The sequence below is a fragment of the Chiloscyllium plagiosum genome, unplaced genomic scaffold (assembly GCF_037043375.1).
Source record: "Chiloscyllium plagiosum isolate Xiang-an unplaced genomic scaffold, Cpla_swu_hap1 HiC_scaffold_41, whole genome shotgun sequence".
NCBI classification, from domain to species: Eukaryota; Metazoa; Chordata; class Chondrichthyes; order Orectolobiformes; family Hemiscylliidae; genus Chiloscyllium; species Chiloscyllium plagiosum.
Genome location: NW_028270179.1, coordinates 42,958,554 through 42,977,869, shown reverse-complemented (window position 1 = coordinate 42,977,869; position 19,316 = coordinate 42,958,554). Strand labels below are relative to the sequence as shown.

The 19,316-nt window shown below is 53.5% G+C and overlaps 1 protein-coding gene across 2 annotated transcripts in view; it reads right to left on the bottom strand.

Moving 5' to 3' along the window:
* Positions 1–4,435: 4,435 nt before the first annotated feature.
* The window catches only part of cdipt (CDP-diacylglycerol--inositol 3-phosphatidyltransferase (phosphatidylinositol synthase)), a 29,211-nt gene continuing 14,330 nt past the window's right edge, over positions 4,436–19,316 (bottom strand). For both annotated transcript variants that reach the window (XM_087981922.1, XM_087981923.1), the window contains exons 5-6: positions 16,676–16,757; positions 4,436–8,216 (exon numbers count right to left, since the gene is read on the bottom strand). In XM_087981922.1, coding sequence (XP_087838048.1) covers positions 8,047–8,216; positions 16,676–16,757 — 252 coding nt within the window. In that variant the 3' untranslated portion in view covers positions 4,436–8,046. The remainder of the gene's footprint in view (positions 8,217–16,675; positions 16,758–19,316) is intronic.

Sequence of the window (19,316 nt, the reverse complement as noted above, 5' to 3'; positions counted from 1 at the left end):
GAGCCATCTCTCTCTTTCTCCCTCTCACACACTCCCTCTCTCATTAATATCACTTCACTGATTTCTGCATCACAGAGCCATCTCTCTCTCTCCCTCTCACACATTCCCTCTCTCATGAATATCCCTTCACTGATTTCTGCATCACAGAGCCATCTCTCTCTCTCTCCCTCTCACACACTCCCTCTCTCATGAATATCCCTTCACTGATTTCTGCATCACAGAGCCATCTCTCTCTCTCCCTCTCACACACTCCCTCTCTCATTAATATCCCTTCACTGATTTCTGCATCAAAGAGCCATCTCTCTCTCTCCCTCTCACACATTCCCTCTCTCATTAATATCCCTTCACTGATTTCTGCATCACAGAGCCATCTCTCTCTCTCCCTCTCACACATTCCCTCTCTCATGAATATCCCTTCACTGATTTCTGCATCACAGAGCCATCTCTCTCTCTCTCCCTCTCACACACTCCCTCTCTCATTAATATCCCTTCACTGATTTCTGCATCACAGAGCCATCTCTCTCTCTCCCTCTCATTTCTTCCTCTCCAAATCTATTTCTCCTCCAAATCACCATCTCTCTCTCTCTCTCCATCTCTCAGCTCCCCCTCTTTTGTTCTCAAACGCCACTCAGTGCCAAGACAAAACAATCACACTGTCTGCATGTGCCCCCACTGGGAGAGTCAGGTGTCTCCCCCATACCCCGGGGAGAGTCAGTGTGTCTCCTGGTACCCCGGGGAGAGTCAGTGTGTTCCCCCGTACCCCGGGGAGAGTCAGGTGTCTCCCCCATACCCCGGGGAGAGTCAGTGTGTCTTCCCGTACCCCGGGGAGAGTCAGTGTGTTCCCCCGTACCCCGGGGAGAGTCAGGTGTCTCCCCCATACCCCGGGGAGAGTCAGTGTGTCTCCCCGTACCCCGGGGAGAGTCAGTGTGTTCCCCCGTACCCCGGGGAGAGCCAGTGTGTCTCCCCGTACCCCGGGGAGAGTCAGTGTGTTCCCCCGTACCCCGGGGAGAGTCAGTGTGTTCCCCCGTACCCCGGGGAGAGTCAGTGTCTCCCCCGTATCCCGGGGAGAGTCAGTGTGTTCCCCCGTACCCCGGGGAGAGTCAGTGTGTCTCCCCGTACCCCGGGGAGAGTCAGTGTGTCTCCCCGTACCCCGGGGAGAGTCAGTGTGTCTCCCCGTACCCCGGGGAGAGTCAGTGTGTTCCCCCGTACCCCGGGGAGAGTCAGGTGTCTCCCCCATACCCCGGGGAGAGTCAGTGTGTCTCCCCGTACCCCGGGGAGAGTCAGTGTGTTCCCCCGTACCCTGGGGAGAGCCAGTGTGTCTCCTCGTACCCCGGGGAGAGTCAGTGTGTTCCCCCGTACCCCGAGGAGAGCCAGTGTCACCCCTGTACCCCGGGAGAGTCAGTGTGTCTCTTCGTACCCCGGGAGAGTCAGTGTCTCCCCCCGTACCCCGGGGAGAGTCAGTGTGTTCCCCCGTACCCCGGGGAGAGTCAGTGTGTCTCCCCGTACCCCGGGGAGAGTCAGTGTGTCTCCCCGTACCCCGGGGAGAGTCAGTGTGTTCCCCCGTACCCCGGGGTGAGTCAGGTGTCTCCCCCATACCCCGGGGAGAGTCAGTGTGTTCCCCCGTACCCCGGGGAGAGTCAGTGTGTTCCCCCGTACCCTGGGGAGAGCCAGTGTGTCTCCTCGTACCCCGGGGAGAGTCAGTGTGTTCCCCCGTACCCCGAGGAGAGCCAGTGTCACCCCTGTACCCCGGGAGAGTCAGTGTGTCTCCTCGTACCCCGGGAGAGTCAGTGTGTCTCCTCGTACCCCGGGGAGAGTCAGTGTGTCTCCCCGTACCCCGGGGAGAGTCAGTGTGTCTCCCCGTACCCCGGGGAGAGTCAGTGTGTCTCCTCGTACCCCGGGGAGAGTCAGTGTGTCTCCTCGTACCCCGGGGAGAGTCAGTGTGTTCCCCCGTACCCCGGGGAGAGTCAGGTGTCTCCCCCATACCCCGGGGAGAGTCAGTGTGTCTCCCCGTACCCCGGGGAGAGTCAGTGTGTCTCCTCGTACCCCGGGAGAGTCAGTGTGTTCCCCCGTACCCCGGGGAGAGCCAGTGTGTCTCCCCGTACCCTGGGGAGAGTCAATGTCACCCCTGTACCCTGGGGAGAGTCAGTGTCCTCCCCCCTACCTCCCCGTTAGGAGACCAGTTCCCCTCTGCAGGAATTCCATGCCTGTGGTGGGAATCTCTCCCTAGCGGACAGTCAGTGTCCTGTAAAAGGGAAGAGTGAGACAGAACATCAAAGGCAGATGTTTACGTTACAACAGCAGAGCAAGACCAGGAGTAACACGGTAACAGTAAGGGGTTAATCCCTGCTCCTGGTATTATACATGGATCCCTCAGTGTCTGGCCTTGAATGACATGTTCTAGAACAGGAGATGGCTATACGGCCCACTCTGCTGGTACTGGCTCTGCGAGATGAGCACCATTGCCTGGCACTGACCTTCCTGGCAGAGGTGGGTACTGGAAAAACACAACAGGTCAGGCAGCATCCGAGGAGCAGGAAAGTCGACATTTCGGGCAAAAGCCCTTCACTCCTGACTTGCTGTGGTTTTCCAGCACTACCCCTGACCTCCCCGCGCACTCTGTCTGCCCGAACGACCATCCCGTGTCCCTCCTCCTCGTCCTAACTTCAAAGCTCCCTCAGCGTCCTTTCGGAGTTCTGCTCTCCCCCCTCGTGTACTAGTCCTCCAAGTTCATCCGTGAACGTGGAGCTGAGCCCCCACCCCCCACCCCTCAACCCCCCCCCCACCCGCTCTCCAGCTCAGGAACACATTGGGAGGCGATGTCCTGGTCGTGTTATCACTGCACTGGGTAACCCAGGTAACGGTAGAATTTGAATTCAATAAAAATAAAAAAAAAATCAGGAAATCAGGAGTCTAATGATGACCATGAATCCACTGACAAAAAAACCCCACCTGGTCATTGAGGGAAGGAAAGTGCCATCCTTACCTGGCCTGGCCTCCAAGTGGCTCCAGACCCACAGCAATGTGGTTGACTCTTAACTATCCTCTGGGCAATTAGGGACGGGGAATAGATCCTGCCTGAGCCAGCGACACCCTCACCCGGTGAATGAATGAATTTAAAAAGAATCAGGAATAGCGGGTTCCTGATACTGACCCCTGAGGAACTCGGTGAGAATCCTTTCTCCAGCCTCAAAAAATATCCACTGACCGTTACTCCTGAAGAGACCACGAGGAGCAGAAATTAGGCCATTCAGCCCATCCTGTCTGCTCTGCCATTCAATCATAGTTCTCCACCCCATTCTCCCACTGTCTCCCTGTAATCCCTGACCCTCTCGATACTCAAGAACCTGTCTATCTCCATCTTAAATAGACTCAATGTCCTGGCCCCCACAGCCTTCTGTGACTTCCACAGATTCCCCACTCTCTGGCTGGAAGAAGTTTCTCCTTATCTCTGTTCTAAAGGCTCTTCCCTTTACTCGAAGGCTGTGCCCTCGGGTCCCAGTCCCTCCTACCAATGGGAACATCTCCCCAACATCCACTCTGTCCAGGCCGGTCAGTATTCTGTAACTTTCAATCACCTCCCCCCCCCCTCTCATCCTTCTAACCTCCATCGAGTACAGACCCAGAGTCCTCAAACCTTCCTCACGTGTTAAACCTTTTGTTCCTGGGACCATTCTGGTGAACGCTCCTGGGGCCAGTCCATCCTTCCTGAGATACGGGGCCCAAAACCGTGCACACAATACTCCAAATGTGGCCTGACCAGAGCCTGACGGAGCCTCAGAGGTACATCCCTGCTTTTATATTCAAGTCCTCTCAAAATAAATGCCATCATCGCATTTGCCTTCCTAACGACTGACCCAACCTGCACGTTTACTTTGAGAGAATCCTGGACTAGAACTCCCAGGTCCCTGTACACTTCAGATTTCTGAGTTTTCTACCCGTTTAGAAAATATCCTCACCTCTATCCTTCTTCCCAAAGTCCACGACCCTCACACTTCCCCACGTTGAACTTGATCTGCCACTTCTTTGCCACTCTCCGAACCTGTTCCAAATCCTTCTGCAGCCTCCCCGCCTCCTTCTCCCCAGCACTCAGCCAAGGCTGTATCCATGTTGCTATGGATAAAAGACTTTGTGGTTTCTCACTGGGGAGTGGGGGGGCATGGAAGCCAAGCCCTACTATTCACAAAAGATGTGCACGTCAAGTGAATTGGCCGTGCTAAATTGCCCATAGTGTTAGATGCATTAGGCAGAGGGAAAGTGGGTCTGGGTGGGTTACTCTCCAGCAGGTCGGTGTGGACTGGTTGAGTCGAAGGGCCTATTTCCACACTGTAGGGAATCTAATCTAATCTAATCTATTCCCAGAGTAGTCACAAAGAAGCATTTGATGAAACTAATGAATTGTCCCAATGCTACCGAAAGAACACACACACACAAGAGCTTTTCTCGTCATTGACAAAAATCATTATTTATTGGAAATAACCTTTCAGCTCAAGGTGATAAGTGGACTTTACTGATCTACAACTGTGTGACTTGAACTCTATCCCCATTCAAAACATTTCCACAGAGTCACACAGGAACAAACACCACACGAATACTGTAAAAGGATTGGAAAAATAAAAGAGAAACACAGTTTAATAGCACCAGTTCTGATCACAGACGGCAATAAATGGTTTTATTTCTGTTGCTCCTGGCTCTTTCTAAACGACACGAGGCAGCGGAGAGAGCTAGAGATTTTCTTTTCCTTTTCCACCCAGGCAGAAATAGATCACCTTCCTTCGCAGGCTGGAGGTTTCTGCTGGATGGCCCGTACTAGGCTGTAGCTAGCTCTGAGGATCCAGTACACAGATGGCTACTGCGCTGTAGGCAACTCTGAAAACACACGTACACACGCACAGAGTAGCTGGACTCCCCCCTCCCTGCTCTCACCCAGCAACATCGTGGGTACAATCTGCAAGGTGTTGCAGTTAGATGACAGAAGCAGACCCTTCAGCCCAACTCGTCCACACAGATATCTGAAATTAATCTAGTCCCATTTGCCAGCACTTGGCCTATATCCCTCTAAAAATCTTCCTTTTCATATACCCATCCATGTCTTTTTAAATGGAATTCGACCAGCCTCCACCACATCCTCTGGCAGCTCGTTCCACACACGCACCACCCTCTGGGGGAAAAAGTTGCCCTTTAGGTCCCTTTTATATCTTACCCCTCTCACCCTAAACCTATGCCCTCTAGTTCTGAACTCCCTCAGCCCTTGCCTATTTCCCCTATCCACTCCCCCTCATGATTTTATAAACCTCTATAAACCTCCCCCGCAGCCTCTGACGTTCCAGGGAAAACAGCCCCAGCCTGTTCATTCAGTCTCTCCCTGGCAACATCCTTGCAAATCTTTTCTGAACCCTTTCAACTTTCCCAACATCTTTCTGATAGGAAGGAGACCAGAATTGCACGCAATATTCCAACAGTGGCCCTAACCAATGTCCTGCACAGCTGTAACATGACCTCCCAACTCCTGTACTCAATACTCTGCCCAATAAAGGAAAGCATACCAAACGCCACCTTCACTATCCTATCTACCTGTGACTCCACTTTCAAGGAGCTATGAACCTGCACTCCAAGGTCTCTGTTCTACAACACTCTCGGACCTTACCATTAAGCGTATAAGTTCTGCGTATAAGATTTGCTTTCCCAAAATGCAGCACCTCACATTTACCTGAATTAAACTCCATCTGCCACTCCTCAGCCCATTGGCCCAGCTGATCAAGATCCCATTGTAATCGGAGGTAACCTTCTTCACTGTCCACTACACCTCCAATTTTGGTGTCATCATCTAACTATACCTCCTCCGTTCACATGCAAATCATTTCTATAAATGAAGAAAAGTAGCGGGCCCAGCACCGATCCTTGTGGCACTCCACTGGTCACAGGCCTCCAGTCTGAGAAACAACCCTCCACCACCACCCTCTGTCTCCTACCTTCCTTGATTTAAAACTGGTACCTTTTCCCCTCGAGTGCAGCAGTTTAATCTGAGCTGTAAGCCAACAGCCATTTCTAATTAGGGGTCAAGAGGAAGCAATGGTCTCGTGGCATTAGCGTTAGGCTATTAATCCAGGAAAACCAAGCGGTGTTCCCGGGACCCGGGTTCAAAACCGACCACAGCAAATGTTGGGATCAGAATTCAGTTAAAAAAAAAAACCTGGAATTTAAAAATAAATCTAGCAATAACCACAAAAGCATTGTTGATTGATCATGAGAATCCAAACTGACTCCAGACCGACAGCAATGCGGTTGACGCTCAGCTGCCCGGGGCAGGGGGTAATTGGGGATGTGTGATGAATGCTGAAAATGTGTTGCTGGAAAAGCACAGCAGGTCAGGCAGCATCCAGGGAACAGGAGAATCGACGTTTCGGGCATAAGCCCTTCTTCAATGAATGCTGGCCTGGCCCAGCAACGTCCAAACCCTCACAGCAAATTTGAAAAAAAAAAGACTTTGAAGAAACAGCCAAGCAAAACTTTCAAAGAGACAAGAGACGGGGCTTAGTGTTTGGAGTACAGAGGAACCTCGATTATCCAGCATTCAATTAACCAAACTTCGGATGATCTGAACAAGATCGCCATGTCCTGATGCGTGGCTAAATGTGTTATCGACTAACTGAATGAAATACTCCCCATGTGTGTCCTTCGGATAATCGAGGTGCCTCTGCATTGGGAAAACCCGCCTTAGGTAGGGCTTGTTACCTCGAAACCCAGTCTGGCTTGTGAATTTGGCATTACAGACCCTATCTACAGTCCAATACGGGAGACAGAAGCCACACGTTTTACTCCTGAAATCCTGTTCTCAGTGCAAGTCCCGAGGAACCTGGTAAGAGTTTTCAAAGATCAGTATTTCTGTCAACTTGGTAAGACTGGAAGAGGCTCAGGCCCAAGGTCATTGTGATCAGAACTGGCCCCATTTACCAGCAATTCGACATCATCAACACGAGAAACAGTAGACGCGAGGAAACATCATATTCTATTCCTTGTGGGCTGTGATTTTGTTTCCCTTTTGCAGTTTAACAATCACCTTTTACCTTATTGGGTCATGACTGTGTCTGTTGTGAGATGGAGGAGATATACTTTAATTCCAAATCACAGCTCAGAACCTAACATAGTCTACACTACGTTAATTTCAGAATAAGCTCTGATTACAGTGAACAGACAAATGGGTCCTCACGAGAGAAACCAGACGTACATTTCATTCTCTCTGGGTAGGAGACCCAGAGTAAAGTAATGGGCTGCTTTACTGTTCGACAGTAAACGCATTGACATTCAATGGTGTGACTGAACGGTCAGCACTTTCCACATGACACATTGAGAGGGGAATTTGGGGGGAGGGGGGGGGGGAAGAAAAAGAGGGAGAGCGCGCGAGAAAAAAACACGTGAGAGAGAGAGCAGGAATACAGAGAGGGACAGATGGAGAACAAGGGAGATATAAAGAGAATGGGGAGAGGTTAATTCCCTCCCTTCTCTGTGCACTGGGACAGAGGTAACTCTGAAATTGGTATTATCCGTCACCAACATTCCTGGCCATTCCCCTCCCAAGCTGAGTCCCGAACAGAGGCTGAGGTTATAGCCAGAGGCAGTGGGAGGGTGAGTAACAAACATTCCTTCAGACAGAGAGTTTCCAGAGAAACCGGTTTCATCTCCTTTCACACGGCCATACAGCCTCTCCACCCACACCCACACCCACACTCTGTCCCACTGCTGCCCACTCCACTTTATCGTAGCCATCATCGTGAAGACATTGAGATCACTCTCAATGCTGGACAGGTTTATTAACACACCTCCGTTAAAACATTTCCTCAGTAAGTGGCTGCATTTGGCATATGGAACGGTTTCGGCAGCAAGAATAGGGGAAGGTGCCTGCCATTTCTCAAGTCTCACACAGACACCCAGGGAGGGTGCGGGATAGCACTGGGATAGTTTCCTTAGACAGGGTGGACTGGGGCACACTGTTGAGGTTGATGGGGGGAGGGGAGGGGGAGGTGGGGGGATACACGTTCCTGTTGGCGTTCAGTCCATCTTACAGGCTGCAAGACCCCTCTCACCCTCTGCTTGGTCCATCGCTGCCATGTTGCGAGATGCTGTGATCAGGTGGACGATGCTGATGACCGTTTTGATGGCACAGATCGGGAAGGAGCTGTATAGCAGCAGTTGGAAGAGGCCTGTATTCAGCAGAGGCACTGCGGACAGACAGAACTGGGATTACATCGAGCAGCAGTGAGCCAGGACTCCATCTCCACAACTACACCCAACCTTCCAGCCTGAACCAGGAGACAGCTGCAACACTGTATAAAACAATCCTCTCTTTGCAATATTCTGCCTTTTTTTACTCTGAACTGAAAGCGCCACAGAGTCGCGCAGCACAGAAACAGATCCTTTGGCCAAACTGGACCCTAAGCCCAAACTAAACCAGTCCCACACCTGCCCCATATCCCTCCAAACCCTTTCCTGGTCATAAAGGTATAAACAAGTTACTGCAGATACTGGAATCTGAAACCAAAAGAGAAGATGCTGGAAAATCTCAGCAGGTCTGGCAGCATCTGTAAGGAGAGAAAAGAGCTGACGTTTGGAGTCGAACTGACCCTTTGACAGTTCGGGTCCTCAGGAAGGTCATCCCACACCCTGTGTAAAACAGTTGCCCTTTGTGTCTTTATTAAATCTCTCCCCTCTCCTCACCCGAAGACTTCTCCCCCTAGACTTCAAATCCCCCCACCCAGGGGAAAAAGACAGCTTCCATTTACCGTATCCATGCCCCTCATGATTTTATAAACCTCTATAAGGTCACTCCTCAGCCTCCGATGTTCCAGGGAAAACAGCCCCAGCCTCTCCCTGTAGTTCACACCCTCCATTCCTGGCAACATCCCAGTAAACCTCTTCGGAACTCTCCGGGTTAATAATCTCCTTCCCATAACAGAACGGGACACAGTATTCCAGATGAGCTCACACCAACAGCTCAACATGATGTCCCCAACTGCTGACACTCAAAGAGGAGTGAGCGATGAAGGCAGACGTGCTTAACACCTTGTTTCCCACCCAGGCTACCTGTGACGGTAACTTCAAAGGATTATGCCCAATAACCCCCAGGTCTCTCTGCTGTACAACATGACCCCAGGGAAAGGGCTGCTTTAAAAATGGAGGATTGCTGCGCCTTGTGTAAAAGCTGGTTACCGGGTATTTACTGCCAACATCGCTGACACCGCTGTCAGTACTGGGGAGCTTACTACTGGCTGAGCTGGAGACAGATTTGTCGGGGGGAGGTGGGGGTGGGGAATGAAGGGAGATTAGGACAATAACAAGTGGGTGAGAGGTCTATGGACTGGTGACCACTTGTCCATGACAAGGGACATTTAGGAACGTAAGGTGCAGGAGGAGTGGGCTGCCTGGCTTTGGAACCTACCCTGCCATTCAATAAGACCACGGCTGATTTTTTTTCGTGGCCTCAGCTCCACTCACCCGCCCTCTCACCATAACCCTTAATTCCTTTACTGTTCAATAATCTATCTTCATCTTAGAAACATTCGACGAGGAAGCCTCAACCACTTCACTGGGTCCTCCTTCGCTCAGTCCGAAATCTGCTCCCCCTTATTTTGAGGCTACGCCTCTAGTTCTAGTTTCAGCCTCCCTGCTTCTACCTTCTCTATTCCCTTCATCATTTCATATGTTTCGATAAGATCCCCTCATTCTAAACTCAAATGAACGTAATCCCAGTCTACTCAGTCTTTCCTCATAAGCCAACTCTGGAATCAGAGTCGAGAGTGTGTTGCTGGAAAAGCGCAGCAGGTCAGGCAGCATCCGAGGAGCAGGAGAATCGACGTTTCAGGCCAGAGACCTTCATCAGGAATAGATGTTGCCTGACCTGCTGTGCTTTTCCAGCAACACACACTCGACTCTGATCTCAAGCATCTGCCGACCTCACGCTCTCCAGTGAATCAATTCAGTGAACGTTCTCTGCACCCGCTCCACTCCAAGTCTCAATTAAGGAGATCAAAACTGCACACAGTCCTCCAGGTGTGGCCTTACCAGAATGTTGTACGGCTGCAACATAACCTCCCAGCTTTTAAACTCAACCCCCTTTAGCAACAAAGGATAAAACTCTATTGGCCTTCTGCCTTCCAACCACCGGGAGATTAATTCCCAGGTACCCGGATGTGAAAACGGACATGCAGAAGCCAAGGGAAGAAACTATTTCTGCCGTGCGGAAGGGGGGGAACCTGCCAGAAAATAAACCTGTTTGTCCCACCCCACCCCCTGTCCATCACTGTAAATTTATCCAATAAACGAGAGACTTCACAAGTTGTGAACCAGTCACTCTGTGCCTCCTCCTTTACTCTCTCACACGCACAAAACCCCCCGCACCGACACAGATACACACACACCCCCCCCCATAACCCCCACCACCGACACAGATACACACATCCCCCCCTCATAACCCCCCCGCACCGACACAGATACACACACACCCCCCCTCATAACCCCCACCACCGACACAGATACACACACACACACACCCCCTCATAACCCCCACCACCGACACAGATACACACACCCCCCCCATAACCCCCACCACCGACACAGATACACACACCCCCCCTCATAACCCCCGCCGACACAGATACACACACACCCCCCTCATAACCCCCACCACCGACACAGATACACACACACCCCCCCCCTCATAACCCCCACCACCGACACAGATACACACACACCCCCCCCCTCATAACCCCCACCGCCGACACAGATACACACACACACACACCCCCCCTCATAACCCCCACCACCGACACAGATACACACACACACACCCCCATAACCCCCACCACCGACACAGATACACACACACACCCCCCCTCATAACCCCCACCACCGACACAGATACACACACACACACCCCCCCCTCATAACCCCCACCACCGACACAGATACACACACACACACCCCCCCTCATAACCCCCACCACCGACACAGATACACACACCCCCCCTCATAACCCCCGCCGACACAGATACACACACACACCCCCCCCCTCATAACCCCCACCACCGACACAGATACACACACACCCCCCTCATAACCCCCACCACCGACACAGATACACACACACCCCCCCCCTCATAACCCCCACCACCGACACAGATACACACACACCCCCCCCCTCATAACCCCCACCACCGACACAGATACACACACACACACACCCCCTCATAACCCCCACCACCGACACAGATACACACACACACCCCCCCTCATAACCCCCACCGACACAGATACACACACACACCCCCCCTCATAACCCCCACCACCGACACAGATACACACACCCCCCCTCATAACCCCCGCCGACACAGATACACACACACACACCCCCCATAACCCCCACCACCGACACAGATACACACACCCCCCCTCATAACCCACACCACCGACACAGATACACACACACCCCCTCATAACCCCCACCGACAGATACACACACACCCCCTCATAACCCCCACCACCGACACAGATACACACACACCCACCCCCCTCATAACCCCCACCACCGACACAGATACACACACCCCCCCTCATAACCCCCACCGACACAGATACACACACACACCCCCCCTCATAACCCCCACCGCCGACACAGATACACACACACACCCCCCCTCATAACCCCCGCCGACACAGATACACACACACCCCCCCCATAACCCCCACCACCGACACAGATACACACACCCCCCCCCATAACCCACACCACCGACACAGATACACACACACCCCCTCATAACCCCCACCGACAGATACACACACACCCCCTCATAACCCACACCACCGACACAGATACACACACACCCCCTCATAACCCCCACCGACACAGATACACACACACACCCCCCCTCATAACCCCCACCGCCGACACAGATACACACACACACCCCCCCTCATAACCCCCACCGACACAGATACACACACACACCCCCCCCTCATAACCCCCACCGACACAGATACACACACACACCCCCCCCTCATAACCCCCACCGACACAGATACACACACACACACCCCCCCTCATAACCCCCACCGACACAGATACACACACACACCCCCCCTCATAACCCCCACCGACACAGATACACACACACACTCCCCCCTCATAACCCCCACCGACACAGATACACACACATCCTCATAACCCCCACCGACACAGATATACACACACACCCCCCCTCATAACCCCCACCGACACAGATACACACACCCCCCCCCCTCATAACCCCCACCGCCGACACAGATACACACACCCCCCCTCATAACCCCCGCCGACACAGATACACACACACCCCCCCCATAACCCCCACCACCGACACAGATACACACACCCCCCCCTCATAACCCCCACCACCGACACAGATACACACACACACCCCCCCTCATAACCCCCACCACCGACACAGATACACACACACACCCCCCCTCATAACCCCCACCGCCGACACAGATACACACACACCCCCCTCATAACCCCCACCACCGACACAGATACACACACACACCCCCCCCTCATAACCCCCACCGCCGACACAGATACACACACCCCCCCTCATAACCCCCGCCGACACAGATACACACACACACACACCCCCTCATAACCCCCACCACCGACACAGATACACACACACACACCCCTCATAACCCCCGCCGACACAGATACACACACACACACACACCCCCCCCATAACCCCCACCACCGACACAGATACACACACACACCCCCCCCTCATAACCCCCACCGACACAGATACACACACACACCCCCTCATAACCCCCACCGCCGACACAGATACACACACACACCCCCCCCCCATAACCCCCACCGACACAGATACACACACACACACACACCCCCCCCATAACCCCCACCACCGACACAGATACACACACACACCCCCCCCTCATAACCCCCACCGACACAGATACACACACACACCCCCTCATAACCCCCACCGCCGACACAGATACACACACACACCCCCCCCCATAACCCCCACCGACACAGATACACACACACACCCCCCCCTCATAACCCCCACCGACACAGATACACACACACACCCCCCCCCCTCATAACCCCCACCGACACAGATACACACACATCCTCATAACCCCCACCGACACAGATATACACACACATCTTCATAACCCCCACCGACACAGATACACACACACACCCTCATAACCCCCACCGACACAGATACACACACATCCTCATAACCCCCACCGACACAGATACACACACATCCTCATAACCCCCACCGACACAGGTATACACACACATCTTCATAACCCCCACCGACACAGATACACACACATCTTCATAACCCCCACCGACACAGATACACACACACATCCTCATAACCCCCACCGACACAGATACACACACACATCCTCATAACCCCCACCGACACAGATACACACACACACCCTCATAACCCCAACCGACACAGATATACACACACATCCTCATAACCCCCACCGACACAGATACACACCCCCCCCCTCATAACCCCTACCACCGACACAGATACACACACATCTTCATAACCCCCACCGACACAGATATACACACCCCCCTTCATAACCCCCACCGACACAGATACGCACACCCCCCTTCATAACCCCCACCGACACAGATACGCACACCCCCCTTCATAACCCCCACCGACAGATACGCACACCCCCCCCCTCATAACCCCCACCACCGACACAGATACACACCCCCCCCCCTCATAACCCCCACCACCGACACAGATACACACACCCCCCCCATAACCCCCACCACCGACACAGATACACACACCCCCCCCCCCATAACCCCCCGCACCGACACAGATACACACACCCCCCTCATAACCCCCACCACCGACACAGATACGCACACCCCCCTTCATAACCCCCACCACCGACACAGATACGCACACCCCCCTTCATAACCCCCACCGACACAGATACGCACACCCCCCCCCTCATAACCCCCACCACCGACACAGATACACACCCCCCCCCCCTCATAACCCCCACCACCGACACAGATACACACACCCCCCCCCTCATAACCCCCACCACCGACACAGATACACACCCCCCCCCTCATAACCCCCACCACCGACACAGATACACACACCCCCCCCATAACCCCCACCACCGACACAGATACACACACACCCCCCCCCATAACCCCCACCACCGACACAGATACACACACCCCCCCCCATAACCCCCACCACCGACACAGATACACACACCCCCCTCATAACCCCCCGCACCGACACAGATACACACCCCCCCCCCTCATAACCCCCACCACCGACACAGATACACACACACACCCCCCCCCTCATAACCCCCACCACCGACACAGATACACACACACCCCCTCATAACCCCCACCACCGACACACACCCCCCCCCTCATAACCCACACCGACACAGATACACACACCCCCCCCATAACCCCACCACCGACACAGATACACACACACCCCCCTCATAACCCCCACCACGGACACACACACACACCCCCCCCCCATAACCCCCACCACCGACACAGATACACACACCCCCCTCATAACCCCCACCACCGACACAGATACGCACACACACCCTCATTACCCCCACCGACACAGATACACACACACCCCCCCCCCATAACACCCACCGCTGACACAGATACACACACACACACACACACACACCCCCCTCATAACCCCCACCACCGACACAGATACGCATACACACACCCTCATAACCCCCACCACCGACACAGATACACACACCCCCCTCATAACCCCCACCACCGACACAGATACGCATACACACACCCTCATAACCCCCACCACCGACACAGATACACACACCCCCCTCATAACCCCCACCACCGACACAGATACACACACCCCCCTCATAACCCCCACCACCGACACAGATACACACACCCCCCTCATAACCCCCACCACCGACACAGATACACACACCCCCCTCATAACCCCCACCACCGACACAGATACACACACCCCCCTCATAACCCCCACCACCGACACAGATACACACACCCCCCTCATAACCCCCACCACCGACACAGATACACACACCCCCCTCATAACCCCCACCACCGACACAGATACACACACCCCCCTCATAACCCCCACCACCGACACAGATACGCACACCCTCATAACCCCCACCACCGACACACACACACACACCCCCCCTCATAACCCCCACCACCGACACACACACACACACACACATTTGTGGGGTGAATTTGTAATTGCAGAATTACATTTTACTTTGCTCAAAAACTGCATGAATCCTTGTAAGACTCTGAAAATCCATATTTTAGATGAGAATCAGTCTGCCCATTGTGGTACAGACAGCCTCACACAGGGAAGCTCACACCTTCAATGCATTATCTGGGCTGACATGACACCAATTGTTAAAGTTCACTTGAGAATGTAACTTTTTTTAAAAAGTTCTGGGATTTACATGTGAAAGAAGTGAAACCGACATAGTCATTCGAAAAGATGGGAGACTTAACTAACAATCCAGGTCTTTTTCAGTGTATAATTTCAGCTACCACACACTGTAAAACCTTTGCTATAAATTCTGTGCCTTACAATCTTATATTTCACAACCACCTGTTCAGCCCATTGCATTGCCTGCTGGTCTCACACACACAGGCCATTCAGCCCATCGAGCCATAGAGATGTACAGCATGAACCAGCACCCGGCCCATCTCCCCCCAAACCCTTCCTGTTCATATACCCATCCAAATGCCTCTTACATGTTATCATTGTACCAGCCCCCACCACTTCCTCAGGCAGCTCATTCCATACACGTACCACCCTCTGGGGGAAAAAGTTGCCCCTTAGGTCTCTTTTATATAGAACATAGAACAGTACAGCACAGAACAAGCCCTTCAGCCCACGATGTTGGGCCGACCACTGATCCTCATGTATGCACCCTTTCCCCTCTCACCCTAAACCTCTGCCCTCTAGTTCTGGACTCCCTGATCCCAGGGGAAAGACCTTGTCTATTTACCCTATCCACACCATCATGATTTTATAAACCTCTATAAGGTCACCCCTCAGCCTCCGACGCTCCAGGGAAAACAGCCCCAGCCTGTTCAGCCTCTCCCTGTAGCTCAGACCCTCCAACCCTGGCAACATCCTTGTAAATCTTTTCTGAACCCTTTCAAGTTTCACAACATCTTTTCCGATAGGAATGAGACCAGAATTGCACGCAATATTCCAACAGTGGCCCTAACCAATGTCCTGCACAGCCGCAACATGACCTCCCAACTCCTGAACTCAATACTCTGACCAATAAAGGAGAGCATACCAAACGCCTCCTTCACTATCCTATCTACCTACGACTCCACTTTCAAGGAGCTAAGAACCCGCACTCCAAAGTCCCTTTGCTCAGACATTTCCCCAGGACCCCACAAAAGGGAATGGGGGTGGGGTGGGGAAGCAGAGTGGTTTCAGACTCCAGACCTGTTTCAAGCCAATCACACCCACCCACACAGACACCCACACACATGCGCAACACATAGGACTTGGGTTCCATCGCTGCTCAGGAAGTAAATACCTACCCACAGGACCCTCCATGAAAGTCAGGAGGTAAAGCATAGCGTAAAAGAGCTCATTACCGGCACACATCACAAATAGGACTTTCTGCGGAAGAACAGAAACACAGGGAAAATATCAGACACCTGGTAAAAATCTCCACAACCTCCATGTAACAACAGGATAAAGGATTCAGCCCAACCAGTCCATGCCGACCCAGATATCCTAACCTAATCTAGTCCCATTTGCCAGCACTAGGCCCATATCCCACTAAACCCTTCCTTTTCAAATACCCATCTGTCCTAGGAGTGTTTAATGGAGGAGACCCTCTATACCCCTCATTATAGAGAGCTTTACTCTGTATCTAACCCCGTGCTGTCCCTGTCCCTGGGATGGGGGGACAGTGTAGAGGGAGCTTTACTCTGTATCTAACCCTGTGCTGTCCCTGTCCCTGGGATGGAGGGACAGTGTAGAGGGAGCTTTACTCTGTATCTGACCCTGTGCTGTCCCTGTCCCTGGGATGGGGGGGACAGTGTAGAGGGAGCTTTACTCTGTATCTAACCCTATGCTGTCCCTGTCACACATTCATAGAGATGTACAGCACGGAAACAGACCCTTCGGTCCAACTCGTCCATGCTGACCGAGATCTCCTAACCCAATCCAGTCCCACCTGCCAGCACCCGGCCCATGTCCCTCCAAACCCTTCCTATTCATATACCCATCCAGATGCCTTTTAAATGTTGTAATTGTACCAGCCCCACCACATCCTCTGGCAGCTCATTCCATACACAGACCACCCTCTGGGGGAAAACGTTGCCCCGTTGGTCCCTTTTCAATCTTTCCCCTCTTATCTTAAACCTATACCTCACGAGTTCTGGACTCCCCCACCACAGGGGGAAAAGACATTCTCTATTCACCCTATCCATGCCCCTCGTGATTTTATAGGGTCACCCTCAGCCTCCGACACTCCTGGAAAACAGCCCCAGCCTCTCCTCCTAGCTCAAACCCTCCGACATCCTCGTAAATCTTTTCTGAGCCCTTTCAAATTTCACAGCGCAAGAGAGACGGAGAGAACCACCCACTTTCATTCTGAAGTCAGTCACAGTATAGGGGAAGGGGAAAAAGGGGCGGGGGGCTGCAGTGTTTGGGATGGGCTCAGGTTACTGGGGTGATGGGGAAGTGATAAAGGATGTGTGTGAGACCCAGACAGCAATGCTGCAGATTACAGAGGGAAGTAACAGACTGAAGGGGTGAAATCATAGGTTCCCTACAGTGTGGAAACAGGCCCTTTGGCCCAACAAACCCACACCGACCCCCTGAAGAGTATCCCGCCCAAACCCATTCCCACATTTACCCCCAACTAACCCACCCTAACCCGCACATCCCTGGGCACTACGGGACAATTTCCCCATGGCCAATCCCACCCTAACCTGCACATCCTGGGCACTACGGGACAATTTCCCCAAGGCCAATCCCACCCTAACCCGCACATCCCTGGGCACTACGGGACAATTTCCCCACGGCCGATCCACCCTAACCTGCACATCCCTGGGCACTACGGGACAATTTCCCCATGGCCAATCCCACCCTAACCTACACATCCCTGGGCACTACGGGACAATTCCCCCACGGCCAGTCCACCCTAACCTGTACATCCCTGGCACTACGGGACAATTCCCCCACGGCCAATCCCACCCTAACCTGCACATCCCTGGGCACTACGGGACAATTTCCCCACAGCCGATCCCACCCTAACCCGCACATCCCTGGGCACTACGGGACAATTTCCCCACGGCCGATCCACCCTAACCTGCACATCCCTGGGCACTACGGGACAATTTCCCCACGGCCAACCCACCCTAACCTGCACATCCCTGGGCACTACGGGACAATTTCCCCACAGCCGATCCCACCCTAACCTGCACATCCCTGGGCACAATGGGACAATTCCCCCACGGCCAATCCCACCCTATTCTGCACATCCCTGGGCACTACGGGACAATTTCCCCACGGCCAATCCCACCCTATTCTGCACATCCCTGGACACTACAGGACAATTTCCCACGGCCGATCCCACCCTAACCCGCACATCCCTGGGCACTACGGACAATTCCCCCACGGCCAATCCACCCTAACCCGCACATCCCTGGGCACTACGGGACAATTTCCCCACAGCCGATCCCACCCTAACCCGCACATCCCTGGGCACTACGGGACAATTTCCCCACGGCCAATCCACCCTAACCTGCACATCCCTGGGCACTACGGGACAATTCCCCCACGGCCAATCCACCCTAACCCGCACATCCCTGGGCACTACGGGACAATTTCCCCACAGCCGATCCCACCCTAACCCGCACATCCCTGGGCACTACGGGACAATTTCCCCACGGCCAATCCACCCTAACCTGCACATCCCTGGGCACTACGGGACAATTTCCCCACGGCCAATCCCACCCTAACCTGCACATCCCTGGGCACTACGGGACAATTTCCCCACAGCCGATCCCACCCTAACCCGCACATCCCTGGGCACTACGGGACAATTTCCCCACGGCCAATCCACCCTAACCTGCACATCCCTGGGCACTACGGGACAATTTCCCCACAGCCAATCCCACCGTAACCTGTACATCCCTGGGCACTACGGGACAATTTCCCCACGGC